This window comes from Strigops habroptila, chromosome 6 (assembly GCF_004027225.2).
Source record: "Strigops habroptila isolate Jane chromosome 6, bStrHab1.2.pri, whole genome shotgun sequence".
In the NCBI taxonomy this organism is placed as follows: Eukaryota; Metazoa; Chordata; class Aves; order Psittaciformes; family Psittacidae; genus Strigops; species Strigops habroptila.
The window spans coordinates 31,209,346-31,233,857 of record NC_044282.2 but is presented as its reverse complement, the minus strand read 5'-3'; the positions used below and the strand labels follow the sequence as shown (position 1 = coordinate 31,233,857).

Genomic DNA, 24,512 nt, shown 5'->3' with positions numbered 1-24,512 from the left:
GCTTTCCCAACAGAACGGATTCTTAGAAAAAACACCTTGTTTTTTGTGAAGTCTCACTGTGTGTGCGAGTTGGCAGTGTATTCATACTTGACCCTGCAGGATCTTAGAAAATTTATTCGTTTTGGATAGTATAATTGGAAAAGCAGACATTTAATTGTAGTTTTGTGGTCCTAGGGACAAAGTCTCCTAGTTCATCCCTTCATTATGTGGGCATACACTATGGATGACTTAAGACACTGACTCTACAAGGGGAAAGAGAGGATGAGTGTACGGTTAAGGGTATATGAAAGGCACTTTCCAGAGAAAGGAGTCAAAGAAGCAATCTTCCCTCGCTGGCCTGCTCAAAGTCTTGGAGGATAGACCTCTCTGCTGCCTTGAATCACTGTGAAATGGGCTTGGCCTGAAATTGGCATGGCCTGTGCCTTCTGGAAGGAAGAATGCCACTGAAATCCAGGACTAACAAGGGAAGAGTGGGCAGGCTAAAGGAGGATTGATATGGGCAAAGTGGATAGGTGAACAAGATCTCCTTGATCTCCTGGTCATGTATAGAGAGGGAGCGAGGAAAAAAAATGGGAATCACTTGTTACTCTCTACTGAAACGCACTGACTGGTTTTTTTTCTTTTTTTTCCACTTGGTGTATTTCTACTAGGCTTAGTAAAATGCAAGGGACTAAATGTTATTTGTTGTGATGGTACTGAAAAAGGTACACTGTGATATAAAAGCACACATACTTCTCCATTACAGTTCGAGTAGATACTGAGTCAAAAAGGGAGAGAAAAATATTGGAGATTATTTCATTGAATTCATGTCCTCAATCAAGCACATTTGTGCTGCTAGTTGAACAAAAAGAAAAGGATAAAGAGACATTGATTAAGGCATTATAAATGACTGACTTTTTTAAATGTAGTGCAATTGATTGGGTCAGATACTGTTACAAGCATCTCTATTATGCAGAAGATTAGCTTTTAGTTTTGTCTTGGGCCTTTCACCCGAACTGGTTGCAGTATGACAAGACTGGATCAGTTCTGCCTTTAGCTTTAGCAGCTGCTTCTTAAAAGGGTTAAGAAGAAATGCAGTTGCCCATTTTGTTGATTTAATGCTAGTTTCTGTATAATAGCATTCTGTCCCCAAAGTAAGAGTGTATAATGAAGGAGGCTTTAATTATTTGTTATGAAAAAGATTTTTCCTTCATTGTCATGAGAAATCAGGAATGGAAAGTCAGACCGTAACAGAGAGAACTTATTCCATGAAAATACTGATTGACCTGTTCGGTATGTGGTTTCAGACATCCTGCATTGGCAGTAAATTCCCATTCATTAGCTTTTTCTGGCAAAAGTTAAAACAGCTTTGTTTCTGTGATGACAGATTGTTGAGGCACCGCCAGCTTGTCTTTACCAAACTTTCTGCATGCCTGTAACTGGCAGGCTTTCTAGATTGGCTTAATCCTTGGTACTGCCTTCTCCTGCAGAGCAGTTGTACAGGATAAATCTTCCCTGTTGCACCACGGTTGTCCTAAGCGCCTGTGCAGATTTGGCTCTGCACTCATACAGCATGCTAAATTCAGCAATGCAGGGCAGAGCAAGGGGAATCGTGCATGCAGGAGTGACATACATAGCAGCAAAGGCAAAAATCAGAAATTAAAGACTCTTCTGTTTGCAAAGGTTTGCTAGCCTGTAACTGACTTGCTAATATATAACTTGGAAATCCCCCTGTCATATCTTTAAATTTGGACTGACAGTTTTCCCTTGCTGCCAGAAACTCTGTAAAGGGACTGTGATTTTCCAGAAGCACTCTTCATTCCCTTTTCCTTAGCCCAGCAAACTATATGTTGAAAGTATTTGAACCACTTTCTGATTATTTTTCTACCAAAATCAAAGAAGACAACACCCCCCGCCTTGCCATGTGTTTTGTCTTGATGACTAAGGGAAATAAGGATTATTTGTTTGTATATTAAGACTGTATGCAGACTTACTGTTCTGTTGGTAAAAATCACTATTTTGCTAAATAATGTAAATTCTTCTTTGATAGTAAGCATTTTCTAAGTTTCTTGTATTTGATTTTGAAAGTTGAGCTTTCTGAGTCATTACAGTGAAGTGCTGAGTCAGCAACCTGTTCTCTTGTCCTCTCAGAGCTGGTGTTCCATTTGTGCCACAGCAAAGGGATGCTGCAGTTACCATCGACATTGCCTTGGATCTTAATCAGTCTGAAGCACATTAATGTGTTTTTTCAAAGTTAAATTTATTTTCTTTTGGTGTCTTTTGTTGGGTATAAGTACATGAGTATGCTAGAGCAGATGTAGCTGGGACAGCTGATATTGTTCATTATCCTGTGTCCCATAGTGGGAGTAAAGAGAAGATGACCAATGAAGGCTACTAGAACAGGGCAAACATGAAGTGATATCTCACTGGTATGCCCTCTTGACACATACAGGTACCACAGTTTCTTGCAGCACGTAGTTCTGCAGCTAATAGTATATCGTATGAAGAAGCGGTACTTCTTTCTCCTCTTGAACCTGCTCCCTTAATTCTTGTATTTGGAGAAAGGGCATAAGAGGGACTGTGCTGGGTCAGAGCAAAGCTCAGTCTAGCCCAGTGTTCTGTTTTCCACAATGGCCGTAGGTGGATGCCCAGGAGAGAGTGTAAGAATATATAAGAATATATAATATATAATAATGTAATATATTACTTGGACTGTCTTCTACCTCTTACCATATATTATTCAAGACCTTCAGCTGGAGATATTTTCTGTGGGCTTAGAAAATTTTGCTTCCATGAAGTTGTCTATTTTGCCCTTGAACATTTGTATAGTTTAGTATCTGCAGCATCTTGTGGGAAGGAATTCCACAATTTAATCTTGTATTGCATGAAAAGTTATTTCCTATTTGTCTTTCCCATGAAAATAATTCTGTGTCTTTCTTCCAACTTAGCTATTTATAGCTGAATTTTCATGCATTTTACCATTTCTTAAATGCTAAACAGATTTGGTAGTAAACAGTGCATAACCCATTATTATGTACATAAAAATTCTTTCATTCTGCAACTCTTTGCAGTAATCCTAGTCTTTGCTACCTCAGATAAATTAGTATAATCAGCAAACTTTATGACATCAGGATTCACCCTTTTTAATATTTCATGTATGGTTATGTTTAAAGGTGGTCATTCAGAACAGATTCCTTTAGGACTCCACTCCTTTCATGTATGAACTTTTTCACCCTCTGTTCCTGTCTTTTAACAGCCCTTTATCCCTTGGCAGCTTCATTTGTTTCAGCTAGTACTCTTCCTAATCAGCTACATGCCAATGTAACATCCATGTAACTTATACTAGACAGAGCTCCGCTGACTGAGTTTTTTCATTTGATTCAGGTAGCTGGTGGGTTTATATCAACAGCCTGTTCTCCAACATGTCATACTTACTCATTTGCCCACTGATTTGACTTTTTATTATAGTTTTGATTGTGTTTTCTGGTACAAATACTGAGTTTACTTGATATCCATAGTTTTCTAGACCCCCAGTACTCTTAAAAATTGCTGTCATCCTCCAGTCTGGTAGTAAGGCAGTTTTCAGCTGTTTCTTTACGTCATTAAGTTCAATTCTGTGGGCAGTACAGACTGTTTTTTTACTGCATAATTTTCTGTGATGGCTGATAACGTGAGAGTACTCACTGGTTGCTCAATTCCAGCTCCAGCATTTCTGCTTTTGCTGTCAGCATTGGTAATTTTATAGGATATTGAGATAATGAGGCTATCTCCTAATTATTCAGGCCTCATTTAAGGGCTTCTGGTTTTACCAGTTATCTACCACTGTCTCAAGCATCTTATACATATCTACAGTAGAAGAATTGGAAATTCTCAAACTGTGCCTAATACATGAGTTTATTTTATATTAATGTTACTGTCCTGCACTGGAAATCCTATCATATTTCCTTACTTGGCTCACTTAGCAGAGCTTGGCAGGGGTTAAGCAGAAAGGGCAAGAGCTTTGTCTCTGATGCCGCCTGAAGACTGTAGCTTTGTCTTTGCGCAGGTGAACCAAATGATGAAACTGCTTACTTAACTGTAAGGAAAATGTGTTGTTCTGAGCTTAGAGTGACATGCTATTCTTCATCTCTTTTGAGTGTACGAATCCTGTGACATGAAGACTGAAGACAAATCCTGTACATATGCTATGTATTTGCTCTTGCTCTGCTTTCGTATGCGGCCTGTCTCTTTTGGTGTCAGTCTCTGAAGTTCGTCTTTATTCTTCTCATTTCACACTGTCAGGAAGTAGCTGCACACATTATAAACCAGCAGATAACAAACATGGAGAAAGTTGCTGGTTGTTCTAGAGCTCACTTGTGTTTGCCTCCATTGCATCCTGCTAATTGCATTGGTTCTGCTGCATTACAAAGTGTTCAGAAAGGATATTTCTTTCAGAGAATTCCTGTGAATCTCATGCGTGCAGCTGTCAGATACAAGGCCGCGTATTCTGTTTCATGTGAGCACTCCTTTGGCGTTACACTGTTAGAAACTTAGTGTTTTAACCACACAGATTTGCTTTACACGTGTCATCTAATGTCTCTACTTGCAATCCACAGCTCAATGTTATTTACAACACAAAGCACACTGATCAGAGGCTCAGATCTGTCCAAAAACAAGAAGCCTTTGACTTGAATGTTGATGTAAAGGATGACAAAGATGATAAGAACCATTTGACCTTGAATGTGTGCACGAGGTAGGTAATTAAATTGGAGTATCTCATACACCTCTTTGTCTATACAGCTTTTAGGTTATTTAAAATGAGCTAACTTGTCCATTTATTTGTATGGGTTTTACTAGTGTATGGGATGTAAACGTGTAACTAAAGAGAATAAAAGAATTACTTTGTAAAAATGGCTGTAGTTAAATTAAGTAGGAATTCATAAGTACATAAACAGAGTGATAGATCTTTTATGCAAAGATGTTGCTGGCCAGGTGATACTTTTTTACTGGTATGCATAAAGTGGTACACTAAATGTTTGAGGTATATGGAAGAGTTTGTGTGGAATACAAGAAAAAACTCAAAATCTTGTCTGGTGCAAGTGCTTTCTAGCTATATGGACAACCGTGGACAGACTTGAAAACTGAACCGATGTCTTCCACATTCTATATTCTAGTAGCAGACTGTGACAACTGCCCATTACTCTTACCTTTCATGAACGGAATGTAAATGTAGATACTACTTTTATTTTTTATTTTTTTTAAGGGAAGGAGGTTCTGAAGTGCTGAAAACACCATGAAATAGAAGCAATTGGCCTTTGGTCATCTCTGTTAGTAAAATTTGCTCAGAACAGTTTTGGCAGGAGTCAAAATCCATATTTACATAATGATAAATTCAACCGGGGTATTGTCTTATTGTCAAGTGTCTTTGTGGTTTTCATTTACCAGTAAGTCTTATAGTTATGAATTTGGTAATATAAGATGTCAGCATCATTCTAGATTTGAAAGAGGTGATGAGTTTTCTGGCCAGGCTAATTCTGTTCTTTCTGTGGAATAAACATGTGTGTGTATCTGAGATTATGTTAATTGTTCAGTAAACATCTACTAAGAACTGAGCTGAGGCTGCTAAAGTATCATCTCAGAGACCACAGAACAGCCACCACATGGTAGCTGGGTAAAATTTGGATCAGATGAGAACAGGTGACATTGAGCAGTCGTATTGCATATTCCTAGATCAGCCAGTCATTAAACTAGGTTGTTTCTTTGACTGCTTTGATGCCTTACTTTTACTTGCTGTGAAATGTATTTAAAAGAAATACGTGAGAATGTTTGTTCTCTGGCAGTTTCTTCAGTATGCACTTTTATTGTAGTTAAAAAGCACTGCATATTTTACAGAAAACCTCATAGGACACTATATCTCTCTACAGATATTTTATCTTCTTTTATCTAGAAGGATCTTGAGATGACTACATTCTTTGTATTTGAGATTCATCTGTTTGCGCATACTTCTAGAAACACAGTTTTTTTCTCGTGACATTCTAATGGGTTTCTTTTGCAAAGTACCACCTGATCCACCATGATTACTCTTACATTCCTTTCCTCCACGTGCTCTTTTTGATATTTATTTAAACTTTAAACACTATTTTTATACTCTGCCTCACACAAAGGAGCTGTGACTGGAGATGGAGCCTCTAGGTGACACCAACATACAAATAATCAGCTATAGTGAATATGATTTCAGTACAGAGAGGATTGATTTAATTTGGGAAATAGCCAGCAGGCACAAAGCCAGAGCCCTGTTTTTATGTGTTTCTGGTAACCAATTTAGTGATACAGATGGTGGGCAGGGACACTAGAATACATGAGAGCTCTTGAAATAGAATGGGTTTGTTCTCTTTTAAAGTTTTCTATGAAGTGTCAACAGCTTTCCAAAGTCTAGCACAAACTCCTGACGTGTAAAAGGCTTACATGATGGGTCTAGGGTAAGTCTTGGCTGAGCATTCCAATTTTCCTGACCTTTGGCTCAGGAATACACACAGGAAGGGTTCCATCTCTCTGAGAAGGCTTTAGGGTGATGATGTTTTAATTGCAAAGTGTTCAAAGGATAGGGGAAAATCTAGTGGCATTATAAAACTTCCCCAGGAGAATATTTGGAACATTCAGATCCATCAATTCTTATTATGGAAAGTGGACTGGTATAAGTTCTGGTAAGTCTATGTTTCTGTTCTTTAGTCTGAGACTCTGTCTCTGGTGTCTTGGCTTGCTAAATTAGTCATCGTCTTCTTTTCCCTCCCCCCCCATATAGTGTATATAATATGTGTTATCTGTATTAAATTCCTGAATTAGTTTAAGGTTGGTCTACTTATAATCTTCACAACATGATGTGGCTTTCTGGTAGAAAAACCAAAGTAGGAATACAGAAAGACTGCTGAAATCTCAATCAGTTTAGCCAGCTGCTGGCATGCATAGCCAGGTAATGGAGGCCGTAGCTTTGCAATTTTTTTCTTTCTCTAATCTGCAGAATATTCCACTATCTTTCAGCCAGCTTGGTAGTGATTGGCCATGGTCATCTCAATTCGATATCATTTATGACACTGGAACAGATGATGTTTCATTCAAATTAAACTGATTCTTGGTTAGAGGAGCTAACTTACTATCTGGGAGGCTGTGAGTTTCTTCTCCGGTCAGTCTTGTTGCCCGCATACTATTTTCAGGCATGGGAAACTGATTGCTGATGGTTCTACTCACTCTCTTGTTTACGCTTTCTGCTTACCCTAGCTTGGTGTTGTTTTCTCCTTTTTACATCATCTATGAGAGGGTCTCATACAAATCTACTATTGATGAAGAACTGAAACATAAAATTCAACTCAGAACATTCTCAGTTCTCTTCAGGTGCAAGTTTCAAGTCTTCATTCTTGCATGGTGATTTTTTTTTTTTTTTTTAACTTTTAAGAGACCATGAAGTTGAAGAGATGATACCAGGAGCCACCCCCAAGGCTGTCTCTCTCTTCTTTGTTAAGAGAGGCAAATCCTCATAACTTCTAGGGATATATCTTATTCACTTTTTGACAGTATGAAGTTGGTTTGGTTACCTGTTGGTATTTTGGTAGCACCCCAGGCTGGCTAGACAGCTTGAGTATTTTCCTCTCTTCTTACTGGTAATTATGCAGAAATAATTACATCCAGTTCCAATTCAGTTATTTGTTTTCAATAGCAGCTACTTTGGCACAGCACATCATCCAACAGATGGTTTCATTTGTTTCTAATCTCATGAGCCAACTGAAGTCAGCAGTTGTGCTGTATTTCTTTCAAAGTCATATCTGGGTTCAATCAGCCATGCTGCCACGCTTAACAGCATTGCTTTGAAAGCAAGTCTTCCCTTTTTTAAAACCATCTAGCTCTACAACGAAATAGTTTTATTCAGTTACTTTCAACTACTGTCAGGCCTTCAAAATGAGAATTCGAGGCACTTCTATTCTAGTATAAAAATTATCATTTACCCTCCATGCCAAGGCAGGGAGAAACTCTTCTGCCACCTGCTTTATTTAAAGCAACGCAATTGTTACCAGGTCATTTAGGTATCATTGGTAGCACAGAACTCCATACCTATATTTTGATAGTTTTGTTGTGCACCATAGTATGTAAGGCTTGCTTAGTAGAGCAAAGCATTTCAGTCCAGCATCTGATTCTTACATGGGAAGAAGATGTAATAATAAGTATTATTTAGGAAAAAAGAAAGAACTCAACATCTTAAATCTTTTTCCAAAACTGGATGTTAACATGTTTCTGAATTTTAAAACTGGAACTTTAAGAAATAATATGATGATGATTTTGTCAATGGAACCATCAATCTCTATGAAGGAAACATGAAAAGGTTTGGGGGATGTTTTTGGAGTATACTTTTATGTCACCCTCCAAAAATGAATAAAAGCAAAACAATGCATCCATAGGAAGAAATACATATATTTCAGTTCAAGAATTCCTATAGTGGTTTCTTAATTACTTTTTTAGAAGGATGTGTTTAGTTGCAGTATTTCCTGCATATTTGTGATATAAACCTGCACTTACAGATGCCAGTGGAAAGCTCCTAGTGGTGTCAGTGTTGTGTCTCATTTATGTACTGTAGTTTTCTTAGTGTTAAACCTGCTTTTGCGTATGTGATTGAAATTATCCAGAGGAATAATAGATAAATCAATTATTACCTCTTTATTGTTAGAAATTTTCTTCTTGGCATTTTGTTCTACTTGTTTCTTAAGTATTCTTAAGCAATATTGCTTCCATAGTTGGGATTTAATGATCAGTTTCTTTGGAGAGTGATCTACTGTATTCCTACTAAAAGTTTCTTTGTGTTTTGAAAAGGTACTTGGGTTCTGGCTCAGCTCCCAGGAGTGGTATGGTCCTCATGGAGGTTGGCTTACTCAGTGGTTTCTCTGTGTCACCAGATTTCATTCCGTTAGACAATACAGTTAAGAAGATGGAAAAGGACAATGGAAAAGTCAACCTATACTTAGACTCAGTAAGTTGAAAATAACAAAGAAATGTGTTTTTAGTGATGTTAATCTTGACTCTGCCATTGTTTGGTTTAAATTTGGAAAAACATCATGATTGTATTCTTTGGGGAAATCAACGTCTGCTATTCACATTGAATTAATAGTTCCACTGTTCTTTAGTGAAACTGACTGCATAGGTACAACTCAGTTATATTTGTAAGGGGTTTGTAGATTAAGCCTCTTAAAAATCATATATAAGACATTTCAAGAAGGCTGTAATGTGGCCAAAATAACTACAAATGAGATAAGCATCTTTATATGCATCCTGAATCCAAGTCTTCAGAAATGAAGTGGACTGCTGCTGAGCTAGAAGTCCTTACCTCTTCCATGAAACCACTAGCACCAGGGTTCTCAGATGTTTCTCTTCTGTTCTTCTAGCTAAATGAAACACACGTTTGTGTGGATATTCCGGCTGTGAGAGACTTCAAAGTGGCAAATATCCAAGATGCTTCAGTGACTATAGTGGATTACTATGAACCTAGTAAGTGTCAGTCATTCCAAATGGATCTTAGTGTGATTCAGAAGTTTAAAATAAAGTTTGTTTTTGTGGAAATAAAACAAATTTTAGTGGATAGTTTTTATTTAACTGCGGCCTTTTTGGACACTGACATGCCAAATTGTCTCACAAATAGTAGTGTTTTCCCATATATACATTTATTGTCTCAATGGTTTGGTTCCTCAGCTGGTGTGAATTGTCTTAACTTAATTGTCAGCTGGTATAAATTGGCTTCAGTCTGGCCTAGTGTGTTCCCAAAACTGCCAAAATGAAGCAGGAACTTCACTGTGGTTCACTTACCAAGTTAATGATTATCTTTCAAGTAGCTTTTCCATCTGTTTCTTGTTTAAACTAAGAGTCCTTCACTGGAGAAAATGCCAGTGTTTTGATTTCTAGAGTTATGTAAAAAGATACATATGGGAAAAACAGTTTCGAATTTTTTTTTTTTGGGTTGGGTATTTTGTTTTGTTGTTGTTGTTTGTTTCTTTATTGGTGTTAAAGTATGTTTTAGAGAAAGGCAGCAATGTACAAAGCTCTTGGGCAAAATGAAAAAGAAGGAAAGATTACAAGCTTCTGGAGAAGATATTAGAGAGGTTTTCGTTACTCCACCCAGCTGAAACATTATTAAGGATTTGGGCTTGGTTTGAGATAAGGCGTAAAAAGGTTGTATAGGCAATTTTCTTCATGTTGGTTTCTTTTAGCACAAGACAAAAGACAACCAAATATGCTATGATGTCATTACTTTAGCTAGATGAAGGTCACATTTACTTTCTGTAGGCTGAAATGTTTGTTCAATCACAGAATTTTAAACTAAAATAGGAAATTAGCAGAGGTAACTATACTGTCCATTAACCTAGAACATGTTTTAAGGCCTAGTGGCTTAACAAATTAGAGCAATTTTTATTTGAGATAAATATATAACATTTCTATGGCCAAAATGGATTTCTGCATACTTCAATTCCTAGGAGAAGAGGTGAGGACCTAGTCTTTTATAAGAATGCTGTTGGATAGGCTCGTATGTGTTAAAAAGTCACATATAAATGCACATATGTAAATATTTTCATCATATTTAAATACATTTAGTATCCATAAATTCTTAATATTAAAGATATGAATTAATATCCTTAAGGTCTAAAATTTGTTTGACATAATCAGTCATCAGCTGCAATAGAAAGCTTTGGCTTTAAGAAAAAGATTGCTTCAAATATTCCTTTACAAGGCACCATTCCTATTACTATGTAGAGAGACATGTTATTGGTCAACAAATATACCATGCCATGACTCTGAGTTCTCCTGAGAGAACTCCTTCCTATCTAAAGCAGGAATATGCTTTTATTTGAATCTCTTCTTTTTCATCACTCTCACGGTGACCCAAGCTGCAGGTGTATATTTTATGAGATGGTGTCAGTCTCATTCATGAGTTAGGAGATGTCTAAGGAGTCCTTATGTCTGTGTGGCAGATATTACAACTGGCATAGGTATAAAAAGCTGGCTTGGATGCCAATACAGCAGTGCCAGCAAGGAGATCTGCCAGGATTAAAATGCACAGCTACTAAGCACATTGAAATGACTGTTGCTTCTCTTACCTGATTTTGTTCAGAGCTAGTTGGGTGTCACTGTTGGGTAAGCATTTTGGCTTGTAAAAGTACACATTTTTATTTTTTTATTTTTTGAATATCTTGAAAGGAAACTGAATATAATTTAAGTTAAAAAATACTGATAATAAAAAGAGAAATTTCAGTGTCACTAGTTGGAATGAAAACCTTCAAATCGAAATTAAGCCCACTATGGGAATGAAACTTTGCAAAAGCTTGTTCTGTGAGCATTTACCATGCATTGATGTTTTTGAAATGAATACGGCTTTCCAGGCTTCTAGTCTGTTAGGCTCTGTAGCAACCCTTCAGGCAATGGGGGTGCAAAATACAGGAGCAGGATCTAGGTAGAATGGGCTGTCCCAGATTCAGGAAGCTAATGCTTCCAAAAATAATAGTGAGAGAAAGCACCAGTTATGAGAGACCTAGCTCTTCAATGTCATAGCCTGTAACTTGCCAGGTAAAGTATCTGATTTCCTTTGTCATGAGGGTTGCTGTGTAAGTAGGGGAAAATTCCTTTTTAAAGTGTTTGACTGAGGTTTGTGAACAGATTGGGTCTAACAGCTGAGATTAAGTAAGTCTATGAAAGTGTGCCTTTCTCTAAGCATTTGCCTGAATATACTGAGGACATTTTGATTTTTTGGGAGAACAAAGATTAATGCCTAGGCTTAAACACCCACTCTGGAAGTATTTTGCAATGTATGATGAGGTCTGCATTAGAGTTTGGTGCATCTGTTAAAAATGCTTTCTTTGTGAAGCTGATCTGTTGGTCAGTTCTGAGTTCATTAACTAATGTTAACTAACTTTTCTGAACAGGGAGAAGAGCGGTGAGAAGCTACAATTCAGAAGTAATGCAGAGTATAACCTCTTGTGATTTCTGTGAAAGCGATTGCAGTCTTTGCCACCGAGATGGTTCTGCAGCCTTGCTTCAGCACTCTTCATTGGACTCCTTGTTCTGTCTGCTGTTTGTCCTTCATGTAAACTTGCTGTGCAGTTGGGTGCTGTAAAAAGGAAACAGATCACGTTACACATCTAAGGTTTCCATAAATTATCCAAAGAAAATTTTATGTTCAGATACCAGCCCATCTTTAGTGATGACAGTGACCAAACTCCTGCTGCATTCAGGGAGAGCTGGGCTGGCCCATATAGTAAATTTCTGGCTGTGCCAGAAAACTTCATTAAGTGTCTGCTGGAAAAACTTTCCAAGTGTTAGTTTCATACTGAAGTTATTTTCTGAGGAAGCACAGAGTTACCGAGAAAGCAGTCTGAGAAAATACAAACCTAGCTCCATACTTCCACTCCCTTTTTACCCCAGCTTTCCATTGCGCTTTTTTTTTTTTTAGGGATGTACGTTAGTTTACCATGCTGAAACACTTTGCTTCTCTATTGGGGTGTTGGTAAGCAGGGTGCTGGGAGCTTGGTCTCAGAGCTCACTTTGTTCTCTTCTGCAGACATGACACTTAGCATGAATATTGAGTTTCGCCATATGCTCTCATGGGGAATAATAAGAAAAATAAAGGAAGCCGGTTTCAGAGCAGGCACAAGAGCCAAAAAGTGCTGCATTCACAACCTGCTGAATGCCCCAGATAATTGTCAGCCTTTTTTTATCATTACAGAGAAGCGGGGTGGATTTTTTGCCAATTCATAAGCTGATCATGTTTGAAAATAAGGCCTCGGGATGTTCTCATGCATTTTACTCTGAAAGTAAAATACTGTAAATGTATCAAGGATGGAGTCTATGTTTGAGACTTCATTTTTTCCAGGGTATTCAGAAACAAACCTAATTCTCTTTCCATGTGAGAATGCTGATACCTGCTGGCATATTTATGGCCAGCAGGATGAAGGTTGCTTGGATCCTTTTCTGATTTTTGAAAGTCTTCTAGAAATGTGACTCTGGGGCATCATGTATGTCTTGAGTTTGCAGTGTCATCTTGTCAATGATTTAAGTGCTATAACCCTAAACAGCTGTTTACTGCTCCCTGTGTCATGTCAGCTGGTTGGCCCTGAATGCCATCTGTGCATGCAACTCCACTTGTTGATTGGTGGAGGAGGCTTTTAGGAGGCATGGGCTACACATGCATTCAGCTCAGCAAAAGAATTTGCATGCTTGCTTAATTTTAAGCACATCCTTGTATGCTTTAGCGTTTTGCTGAAGTGGGGTGAATGAGAGTGTTGGTGAAGAGCAGTGGGCACTTCTACACCCAAACCAGCTTTTTGCTTGTGGGGAGAATTACAGGTCTCTGTGAATATGGAAATATATGAGTTTGGAGCTTTTCTCCTGAGTGAGTGCATGAATGTCTTCCCTGTCTGGTAGCTGATCTTCTTCTTGAACACTGCCTGTGATAGCTGATGCTTACTTCTTTTTGACAAGGAAGCCAAGCTGATAACATTCGTAGTTACTGAAATGAAGTTAATAGCTGTCAAGCCAACTAACAGAGGTAGAAATTTTAAGACTAATGATTCCCTTTCTTTCATACCTTTTTGAGACGGAGTGTGTATGTGTGCACATGTAATAATATGGCAGTCACTTTTCTTGAGCAATTTCTAATTTTTATCCACATTTTGCTACTGCTTAAAATGTATATTTTTGTATTTTATGCTCATCTATACTTTTGTTCACAAAAGAAATTAGTGCATGGTAGCATGGGAGAGGCCTGAACTTCCTGAACTGAGTGCCTTCTAATACCGAGGTATAGGTTTTTAACTGCAAAACTAGTTTAGGTGGGGTTATTTGTTTTACTTTCGCTGTATTTAGAATTTAGAATGTTTTTCACAAACATGAGGTTCTGTTCTGACTCTCTGGCAGAGCTTAGGTCTGGTTCTTTGTAGTCAGTTTACGCTTTTTACTTGTCTTTGATGCACTTTTGGTCTAGTCCCTTGAATAGTTGATTAGTGCTTTAACATGAGTGCCTGTGCTGTTCTGACCCACATGAAGTAATACTACATTTATTGAAATCCAAAGCACTCCGTAGTCAACAGGATGCAGGATCTGACCCTCTGCAAGTCATGGCCTTGGTTACATAGGTCCAGAGCAAATAGAAACTAAAAGATACAAACTGAAACACATGTTTGTGTTTCAAATCCTTTACTCATATATGGGAGCATAGATTGAATTGTGCCAAGTGTAAGATCTGGAAAACACTTTAAGCTGGGATGTATTTTGCTGTGGGTTTGGTTTCTTGGTGACCTATGAAAGCAGGTCTGTTGCCTTTGGGCACCTTGACATGTCATTTGCCTCCACTTAATATGATTTCAAGAACCCAAAGCTCACATACTTTTGTTTTTTACTATACGTAAAGCTTCTCAAGGAGACATTAATACCTGATTAATGTTGGGATAAAAAGGCTTATTTTCTAGACAAGATGTACTGGAGATAAACTGCTCCTTTGCAGTAGATAGTAGGGATAAACTAATTTTATTTTGCAGGCAATCCCAGCTTCCTGAATATCTTCCAGAAAAATGGATTTTAACTGCTCAACCTAATTTCAGACAGTGCAGCTTTTATTAGTATTCCCCTATATTTGTTTTTGAGACAAACCACATGTTTTTAAATGATTTTCAGCTGCCTTGCACACCCTACTGAGAGGCATCAGTCATAATGCACCGTGTCATGTAAATTGTTGGAGTCAGTGAACAAATATCCTCTTTTATTTTACTTTTTTCTATAAAGCAGGCATATTATTACAGACATCAAAATCTGCCTCTGTACTAAGCTATTTTTAAGGAACAGTTCTACATTGTGTGACTTTAAATAAATATTTACACCAGGTGGCCTTTCACATTCCTATACTGATGCCTTCAGTCACTTTGCAGTTGTGGCTAGTGCTTTGAATGGGTTGCAGAGGAGAAATTTTGTACTGTGTGTTGGCAGTGAATGGAACCGAGGAAAGGGAATATTATGTGGCATAATGACTTTTTTTTTCCCCTCATCATTATATAGGAATCATTACAGAAAAGCTCAGCATATATATTTTCCCCATTACTCTGTAAAGTCAATTTTTGATGTTAGAGGGGCCATGCTCCCACTGAAGTCATTAGGAAATCTTTTAGCAGAAATTCTTTAGGAAGTCTTTAGGAATAAGGTCTTTAAGGAGCTTTAAGGAGTGGAAAGGAGCAGTCAGGAAAAGGTATTTTGTGATGGAGCCATCATGTTGAGTTGCCTAAACATTTCTATGTGGTTGCTGTTTCCTTGAAATCTGAGTATTCTCTGTTGCATTTCGTGCCCCTATTAGCCACGTGCTGTCAACAGACATGGTCTGTGCAGTGCCATTAATATGTTGTTAAATCAGTAAGAAATAGTCATTTATTTAGAATTGAGTTTAAAACAAAACCATAACGAATTTTAAAGGATCTACCCCCCAACTTCTACTTTTGCTGCCATCCATGATCTTAGTGGAGGTTTCCTCCACAGGTTTCCCTGTGGGTGTCATCTAGAAACCTTCCATACCAAATGCTGTTGTACAGAACAGGGAACAAGTGCTGCCTAACAGGTTTACAGCACCTTGGAGTCTGCGTGCTGGGCCAGCTCTATGGCTGATTTAGTTCCTAGTATGACACTGCCATGCTCCCATGTACTTCGCAAACATGTGCTTGTGGCTTGTGCTCATCAATGGCATGTGGTGAAGGGGGGAGGTGGCCACACTAGTGCAGGAGAAACAGAAGAGCCAAGTTTGGTTTAAGCAGATTCCTGTAGAAAGCGTATGTATATACGCAGCCATTATATAGGCTCCAGTCTACTACAGTGCCATTAAAAAACACAAGATTTTCACGAAGTGCCCAAACCAGAAACATTGTGTGATGTTCTGTTTTTCAAAATATACAGTTAGGTTTTTAGGAAAGATTATATTTGGAAAGCAGCTGGTGCCTAATGGCATAAATGTTCTATCTATCATCTCAAACACTAAAAAGGAGTATTCAATTTTAATTCTAATGGGCAATAATATTTCTGTTACAGCCTTTCTTCTTCTACTGTAAATCTTTATTCAGCGAGCCATCTTTATGTGTTTAGTCGTCTAAATACATAGAAAATTTTGAAATTAAATGTTTTCACTAGTAATTTATCCATAAAATACAACAGCAGTTAAGTGATCAGGTCTTTTGAGTTTTATTATTTTCTACTTTTCCCCATGTCAAAATATTTGACTGCAGTCTTATTTCTTATTCTATATATTGTATTTTTGTGTGCCTCTTGGAAATATCATTGCACTAATGCTATTCTATGCAATAAAGTCTGACAGTGTGCTGTATTAGATCAATCCGGTGATTTTTTTTCCAATGGATAGCTTGTTATTTTCAGATGTGAGCGAGCATTGATTGCTTATGTGCTATGTTTGAGTCACCAGAACTCCAGTGTTAAGAATTCTCTTTAATTTCAAATCATGCCAAAAAAAAAAAGAAAAAAAGTATTTTCGGTGGTTACCCGAAAGCTTCATTGGCCTCGCTCAGACCTTATGATGTTATATTATGAATTGATTTTTTTGTTGCAGCTTTTAGTAATGTTACGTTTGGTGGGATACTAATATGAGGAAGAAAATATAAAACACGCTGGCTCAAAGGAAGCATCATCTAAGCAGGTGTAAGATACCACACATTAGCTGTCTTACTGTCTATTGCATCTCTTCTTTTCCATATCAGGCCTTAAGCAATTTGGACTAAAAATCTTGGCTGCCTTGAAACGTTGTCATATACCCACTTTGATCTAGTTTAGGATAATCATATGCATTTCCACTTTTGATAAAATCAGAAATGGTAGAAAAAGAACACTTTTATGAGTTGTTTTGAGCAAACAGAGGTGAACTAACATGCCAGCAATACAAATTGCTTCTATCTTTTCAAGTAATAAAACAAATGTTAAGGAACTAGACTGTTTCACAGGATTTTGGAAGATTGTTATTGATTTATTTTTCTTCAAATAAAGTTTGCAATAGCTATTTTTAAATTCTATTGAAGATGTCTTTTATTAATATATGTCTAGCATTTGCTTGTTTAACAATACAGCTACCTGTGGTAGATCACAGTTTCTATACACTGTTGACCACTACTCACCCTCAGCACATCTTAGAGGCTCCTCACCTATGTTTTAAAGCTCATAATCTGAAGCGGTTGCAGTGGTGATTTCCGTGGTCAGACTTCTGACTGTGACCCTGCAGATCATTGTCTGGGACTTTCCTGACTAGGGGTCACCTCATTTTAGAAGCATATTGTTTTATTCAACATCAAGTGATTGGAAGCTTTGCTGTTCTCTTTAACAGAAGTAGTATAAATAGTCCTATGTGATGAACTCCCTTCAGGTAGGCCCCTTGTGTTCATGGAGAACCTCAGGACCTCTACTGTTTCTGTGAACAAAGGAGCAGCCCTTTCAGATACAGAGCCTATTGCTGTCTGGAGTCTGAAGTGGCAGTAAAAGAGCTCCAAGGAATCTCTATGCCAACGTGTTTTATAAAAAACCCAATTGAATTCATGTGCAGAGTATTTTTTTCAAGTGAACTTCTATTTTCACTGTAATTTTTCATGCTCTAGAAGTTTGGCCTGCAGGACACTACCTTTTCCTAATTCTCATCATTCTCTCGCCCTTCCTTCTGCCTGCCCTTTGAAGAGCTTCCTGGCCTGTTCCACTTTCAAGGTCAGGATCTGCTCAGCCTTGCTCACCTCTTTTACCGTGACCTCTCAGTGGTTTCGCCCATGAGCTCAGCAACCATCCCTGTGCTGATGTCTCACAGATCTACCCTTTCCCTCAGAGCTTTTGTTGCCTGTCAAGACTAAAATCCTTTTCAGTCTTGCTTTCAGATAAATAGCTAGCTATCTACTCAAACTCAGGGTGGATAAAGGACATTCGGGATTTGTCAGCACAGACTTACGAAGCTGAAATAATGTTTAACCAACCTGATAGCTTTCTATGATGAGAGGATTGGCTGCATGGATGAGGAGAAACAGTGGATGTTTATATAGACTTTAGAAAGGCATTCTCTCATAACATCCTCATAGATAAAGTGATGAAATATGGGCTAAATGAGTTGGTGCTAAGGTGGACTGAAAACTGGCTGAACAGCTGGAGGGAGTGAAAGGATTGTGATTAGCAGGACAAAGCCCAGCTGCAGAGCAGTCACTGGTGGTGTACCCCAAGGGTTGAGACATGCATGATGCTTTGTGTGCTTTTATATGCACTTATAAATCTGTATCACTGCTTTCATGGGTTGACAGCCAGCAGCTAAGCACCCACAAGCTTCTCATTCACTTCCCACCCCCAGCAGGATGGGGGGAGAGAATCAGGAGGGTAAAGAGAGAAAAACGCTCATGGGTGGGATTGAAAACAATTTAATGGGGGAAGGAGAAAAGAAGAAAAAGAAAAAGCAAGTGGTGCAGAGGCAATCACTGACCCACCAGCACACTGCTGCCAGGCCTGTGTTTGAACAGCAGCTTCTTCGGAAAGTACGTGTGGTTTTATTGCTGAGCGGCACTATATGGTATGGAACATTCCTTTCGTCAGTGTGGGTCAACTGTCCCAGCTGTGTGCTCTCCCAGCCTCTTGCTCATCCCCAGCCTAGTCGCTAGGACAGTGTGAGTAGCGGAGAAGGCCTTGGTGCAGCTAAAGCGTTGGTGTATTGTCTCCAGTGTTTTGGTCATAAATCCAGAACAGTGCCATGTGGGCTACTATGAAGAAAATGAATTCCATGACCCCACCAGCAGGTCGTCTTTGCTGTGATTTTTCATGTGACGGTGTGCGTGAGAACTGACTGACTAGCCTTATGCTCCCATGGAGCTGAGAGCCACTGCGATGACCAACATCTTGCAGTTTCTTATGTCCTCTGACTGTGTGTAACTGCTGTTGTTCCTTCCCTTCTGGCGAGATTGCGAACCTTTTGCAATGTAGGTAAAGCCTGCCTTTTCCTTCATTGGTACAAGTTTGTTGCAATAGTGTCTCTCACAGTATATCCCAATAATATCCTTTTATAGGGAAATACAGTAAACCTTAGGAGTATAAATTCGGAAATATTTTATTTCGTGGAATTTAAAATACCTTAGTTGTATAGATCAATAATCCTGTGAAGTAAAATTGCTGTATTAGCTTTGAAAAATATCCCATCCTATAATTTGTTTTGCTCATCTAGAACACCCCCCACAATCCCCAGCCCTTTGAAATACACCTATTTTCAGATGGCAGCAGATGACAAAAAGTACAGAATGTTTCAGTCTTGTTTCTTGCTTTTTCCTTTCCATATGCATAACTGCTTTAAGAGCTGCAGTTTTGTGGGTTTATATTTTTTTCGCCCAGTATGAGAAGATAATAAAGCAATAAAAATACTCTGCTTATCTTATTGCCATATGTTTTAGTTGTGTGTTCTTATCTCTAACACATAACTTATGCTGATGTTCTTTTAATAGAAAAGCAATTCCCAAAGTGGAAGATGGTTTCATGGTTTTTCTGGTTTCTAAAAATGTTTTTCCTTACTCTCAAGACGTTTGCCTGATGTTTGCCATTTGTTCTTGCTCCCTTTCTGTCTCCTTTCTCCCCATTAGGGAGAGGGGACTGAGGAGTTGTAGTCTTTCATGGCAATGAGAACTGCAGCAGTCTGTGACTGCTGAATGTGGTGAATATAAATTTCTAATAACATAAAATGGTGGATGCTGTTTGCAGGCTTTCCATGCTCTGCAAATCATCCTTTTCTTGTTGATTCCTTTCATTTGAGTTTACTGCTTTTCACGAGCATTTTGCTCCAGTCCCAGTAAACGCAGCACAGTCCTGAGGAGTGACAGGACTGTGACCTTAGGGGAGTAACTGAGGAGGTGAATCTCACTATACTGTCTAAATGATTGATGGGAGGAGATGAGTTTCTGAAAAGGGTAAGTCAGACCACCTAAATCATCTCTTGATTTATTTATTGATTTTGCTTCTGCTATTAAGGGAGCCTAAGGAGTGTGATATCCTAGTGAAAATATCTCAAAAATCATCAAGCTCTGTAAGTTTGAGGGAGAGATGAGCTATACCTGTAAGGGGAAGAAAGAACCAGCAGTGCACTCTTTGGCTTCTCTTGGGAATGACCCAGTATGTATATATCTGATATAGAAAGTCCTGTGACTGTGTAAGAGGTAGAGCAGCCCCTGAGCAGGATGTGCCCTGTGAGACATGGAGCTGCTTCATACAGTGACCTCCTTTTTTTCACATGGAAGATTTTTCCCATGTGAAAAACCCCTGCAATCTAGCCATACATGACTTCCAGGGTTGATTTTACCTCCTGAGCGTACTGTGACTGAGTACAGCTGTACTTACCTGGGCAAAGGAGAAGTTAAAACCCCATGCATCAGAGTTTAAGCTAGCCTTGAACTGTGAGAGATTAGGAATAAATTTAATGAAAAAAGAGTATCGTGCAGCTAAATCTTCATACTTTCCTTTGGAAGGATCCTCTGCTGATTTCTTGATGGGGCTGGATGTGTTTCTGCTTTTAGCTGCTGTAATACAATCCCTAAGTCCTTCTGGTGCAAAGATCCCTGGGTGGAACTGCCACTTGCTTATCATCCTTTTATGGGCTATAAAAGCCTCAAAATAGCTGTTTGTTGCAGTGGAGGAAGGATTATCTTCTGAAGTCCCAGAAGGGAAATTTACATTTAGTCAAGTTTCACGACAGCTTGTTGGGGTCCTGTTTGGAAAGCTAGAAAAGAGCCTTCTTAAATTTGCAGGCAGCAATAGACTGGGGGGACTTCCAGAACTCCAGAGACCAGAACTCAAGTTGACCTTGACAAAATGCTGAAATGCTCCAAAAACAGGAGTTCCACTTCAACAGAGATAAGAGCAAAGCCCTGTGCTCAGGAAAGACAGTGCCAAGCTACACAGATGTAGGCTGGAGAATGACTAACAAGGTAGAAATTCTGCTGAAGAAAAACCAGGATGCAAATGGATCATTCACTGAACACAGACCAACCTATTGTAAAAGAAACAAACACGCTGGGTTGTGTAAACAGGAGTGTTGTCTGAAAAGCAGTACTTTCTCCATCCAACATTGCTGAATCTCAGCTGGAGTAGCTACTCCTGCATGGGCACAGCACTCCAGGTACAAGGAGCTCCTGATAGAAACAGCAGCCAAAATAATCAGGAACCTTATGGATGAGATGTGTGAAGAAGAGGTTAAAGAAAGCAGTGGTATAGTCTGTAAAAGAGGCAGCAGAGGTTAATGCAATAACAGTTATTGTAGAGACTATGATAATAGTAAAAAAAGTAAAGAGATTTGAATAGCAGCAAGGGGCAGTTAGTGAAGGTATTAATAAAAAGAGTCAAAGGACCTTGGATACTTTAGTTTCTGAAAATAGCTTGTAGGTTAAATAATATCGTGGATCCAACTGTTCCAGCTGGACAACTGAGAGTGTAGAGCCTGATAGTGGGGCTTTTTAGGAGTTAGGTACAAATGAGCTAGAAATGCCTCTACTGCACTAGGAGACTGACAAAAGCCAATGTAAGAAAGTGCAGGAGTTCATGGAGGAGCAGTAGTAAGTCCTGCCTGGGAAATGGACAGAATTTATCAGTGTCCCTGACACTCCTATTTATCTGGATCCAGAAGACTATCATTGGCTTTATTTCCCAATGGCATAGCAAGCGTTTGAATAAACAGTTGCATAGCAAAATAGGCTTATTTAGATGCAAAACTTGCTTTGCATTTGTATTCCTACTGGCAATTTACATTTAGTTTTTATCTTGTATTTTAGATAGTTTTTTGCTTTTGGTATCCTGTTTTATTTTCTTCATTTGCCGTCAGTTATAGGTCCTTTATGAAATCCATACTGCTGATTCCTTCCAAGCTGACTACAAGGACTGCTTTGAGGTTCTACCTTATAGCATATTTTATGTAGTTTTATGCACTATTGTCTGCCATAATCTCACACATGAACTGATTAATAAACCTAGAAGTGTATCTTCTAGGCCAACACTTTTATTATGGTCATTGAGAATGAAATAAAACTGATTCACTGTTCATGAAAGCATATAAGAAGAGGGAAACCCACTGAGTTTATCACAGTGTCATTCAATATATTTTATTATTAGAAGAAATTCTCATACAGTTAAATTTTCAGATGGTTTAAAATTTGCAGGGTGGTAGATAATTTTGCAGTCTGATGGGAGGTACTTGTTACTGTGGTATCTATGCTGAGTCACTTATATGGAGATGTTAATTTCAATTTTGCCAATAATTGTGTAGTTTTAAAATATTTTTGTATTACATATTAACAAAAGTAGATTGTATAAATGTAACATGGAATGGCTTAAATCAACTTTTGCTGTCAATCAAAGCATTAGGTTAATTTTTTTGTTTCAATAGTGATATTAGTCTAAATAAAGCAAATTGGGAAGATGAGATATTAGACTATGGACCCATTCCTAGAAAGATGGATTTGGTGCAGTCTAGATAAAACGTAGCATCAACCAAAGCTTGAGTTTAAGTGTAAATATACTGTCTTCTCCTACATGAGCAGTCCTGGAAGTGTCAGGCAGATGCACGTGTAAATGATGCAGAATTGTTGACTCCTTTCTCTTTTTCCAACCCATGGACACCTTTAAAATGCCTGTGACCACTTGCAGAGGAAGTGCAAGTTGGTGGTGCTTGCTTTCAGACCTTAGCATCCTGTTCCCCGAGCTGTGGTAGCACACATCTGTCCGGCTCTAGCAGGGTGTTCATGTCTTGAAACTAGCCAAGACCTTAGGCGCTGCTACTTAAGCAAGAGGGGATTTTAATATGTCTGGAGCAAAGAATGAGAAATTGTATCCCTAATAAAGAGGAATAAAATTGTATAAAAAAGAGCCTCTTGATCTGATTCACAACAGCCGCCTACCAGGGAGACTCTATGCATTTCACTGGGGATTATTCTGGCTCACGCTGATGGAAAGGGAGGACTGGGATGAGGGGTGCTTTAGGTAAGTGGATAGACATTTCGTTATGTTTTTATTTTAGAGATGAATGCTTATTAAAATGCTGGATCAGGCATAGTAATATAAGCACATGTGGAAATAATGTACTAAGAAAGCTCTGTGGTTTCATATGGAGAAAAAAGATAGCAGCCAACTCTAGCTGAGTGGGCAACTAATTAAGCGAGAGATCTCTCTGTATGTTGTATTCTAAGTTCAGTACAAGAACATGTACCAGCAAGATGCCATATGATTTTTCCTTTATAATTTGCAGTTTGATTTCAGAAATGAACTATGTGTCATCACTGTAGTGATCATTTAAAGATGAATAGGTTGGCTGAATGTTAGATGAGAGTCAGCATGATTAATGTGTCTTGTTCCTGTGCATGATCATTTTCCATGGTCAGTTCACATGCAGCTGAGGTCTGTTGCTTCTCCCTCCCTGATTTTAATTGTATCGTAGTTATTATAATAAAAATATGAACACTTTTAATGTTTAACAACATTAGATTATATTGAGACAGTTGTGAGGAACGATTTTGCCATTGCTACATATTCTGCTTGCTCCATTTGAATGGGGTGCTACATCCTTCATAGTTCCTTCCGAACTCCATCCACCATTTTTCCAATACACAAAGACCAACCACAGTCTAGAGGACTTTTATTACAGGATACAGGAGAAGCAAAGCCCAATTCACACCAAAAGAGGTGTGAATTCTTTGTGAGAAAGCACAGCGTGTGGTCTCAAAATGGTACCTCTCACCAAAGGAGTATGAGAAATTTAACAGTGCATTACACAGAAAACAAAGCCCAGCATGACCTATCCAGCTCTGCCTCAGGGCTTCTCTAGTTTCATTCTTTTTCCACTCATTCATAATGACTTTATTCTTCTGCATTTGCAATAAGTAGGACTGGGATAATGCTGCACAAGGGCAAATACAGGAACAATCTCAAACACAAACCCAAACCCCAAATCCCTCCAGATTAGCACATTTCACCTGGCAACTGGTGGGGCACATCTGGCTTGTAGGAGGTTGGTACCTAACCCTTTTCTCTGGTGGTTATTGAAAACAAGTTATATGAACTGCAAGCAAAGCCAAGTGTCCCCCTGTTCTCCCCAATCCTGGGCAGCTGCAGGAACCGGGTGACAAGCAGAGGGACAGTGAGCTGGAGTGAGCTGCAGTGTTTCACTGCCTGGTGCAAGAGCAGCCTGGCAGGCAGTGCTTGCTGTTTGCACTGTACTGCCCCAATATCCAGGCATAAGAGCGGCCATCTCCTACCTGGGAGCAGCCTCTGTGCCTGCTTGTCCACCATAAGTACCTTTGGCAATGGGATGTGAGTCTGTCTGAGAGACACAGAGAAAGCTGGCTGTGTGGAAGAAGGGAAGCAAGAGAGGGAGAAGGAGCAAAACTTCAATCAGGTTGATGTTGGACTGTTGGTGCTAGATCAATGTATAAATCAGGGTTTAGTCTGTGCTAGTGACATCAAAACTGACTTTTCAGACTGACATTACGTGACCTGTTTTACAG

At 38.7% G+C, this 24,512-nt stretch overlaps 1 protein-coding gene across 2 annotated transcripts in view; it reads left to right on the top strand.

Moving 5' to 3' along the window:
• CD109 (CD109 molecule) overlaps positions 1-13,055 on the top strand; it is a 75,055-nt gene extending 62,000 nt beyond the window's left edge. Inside the window, exons 30-33 of one of the 2 annotated variants that reach the window (XM_030489913.1) lie at positions 4,575-4,711; positions 8,815-8,971; positions 9,384-9,486; positions 11,910-13,055. In XM_030489913.1, the coding sequence (XP_030345773.1) occupies positions 4,575-4,711; positions 8,815-8,971; positions 9,384-9,486; positions 11,910-12,100 (588 nt within the window). In that variant the 3' untranslated portion in view covers positions 12,101-13,055. Of the gene's footprint in view, positions 1-4,574; positions 4,712-8,814; positions 8,972-9,383; positions 9,487-11,909 lie in introns of those variants that run through there. The other variant, XM_030489914.1, reaches the window with a different exon arrangement.
• The last annotated feature ends 11,457 nt before the right edge of the window (positions 13,056-24,512 follow it).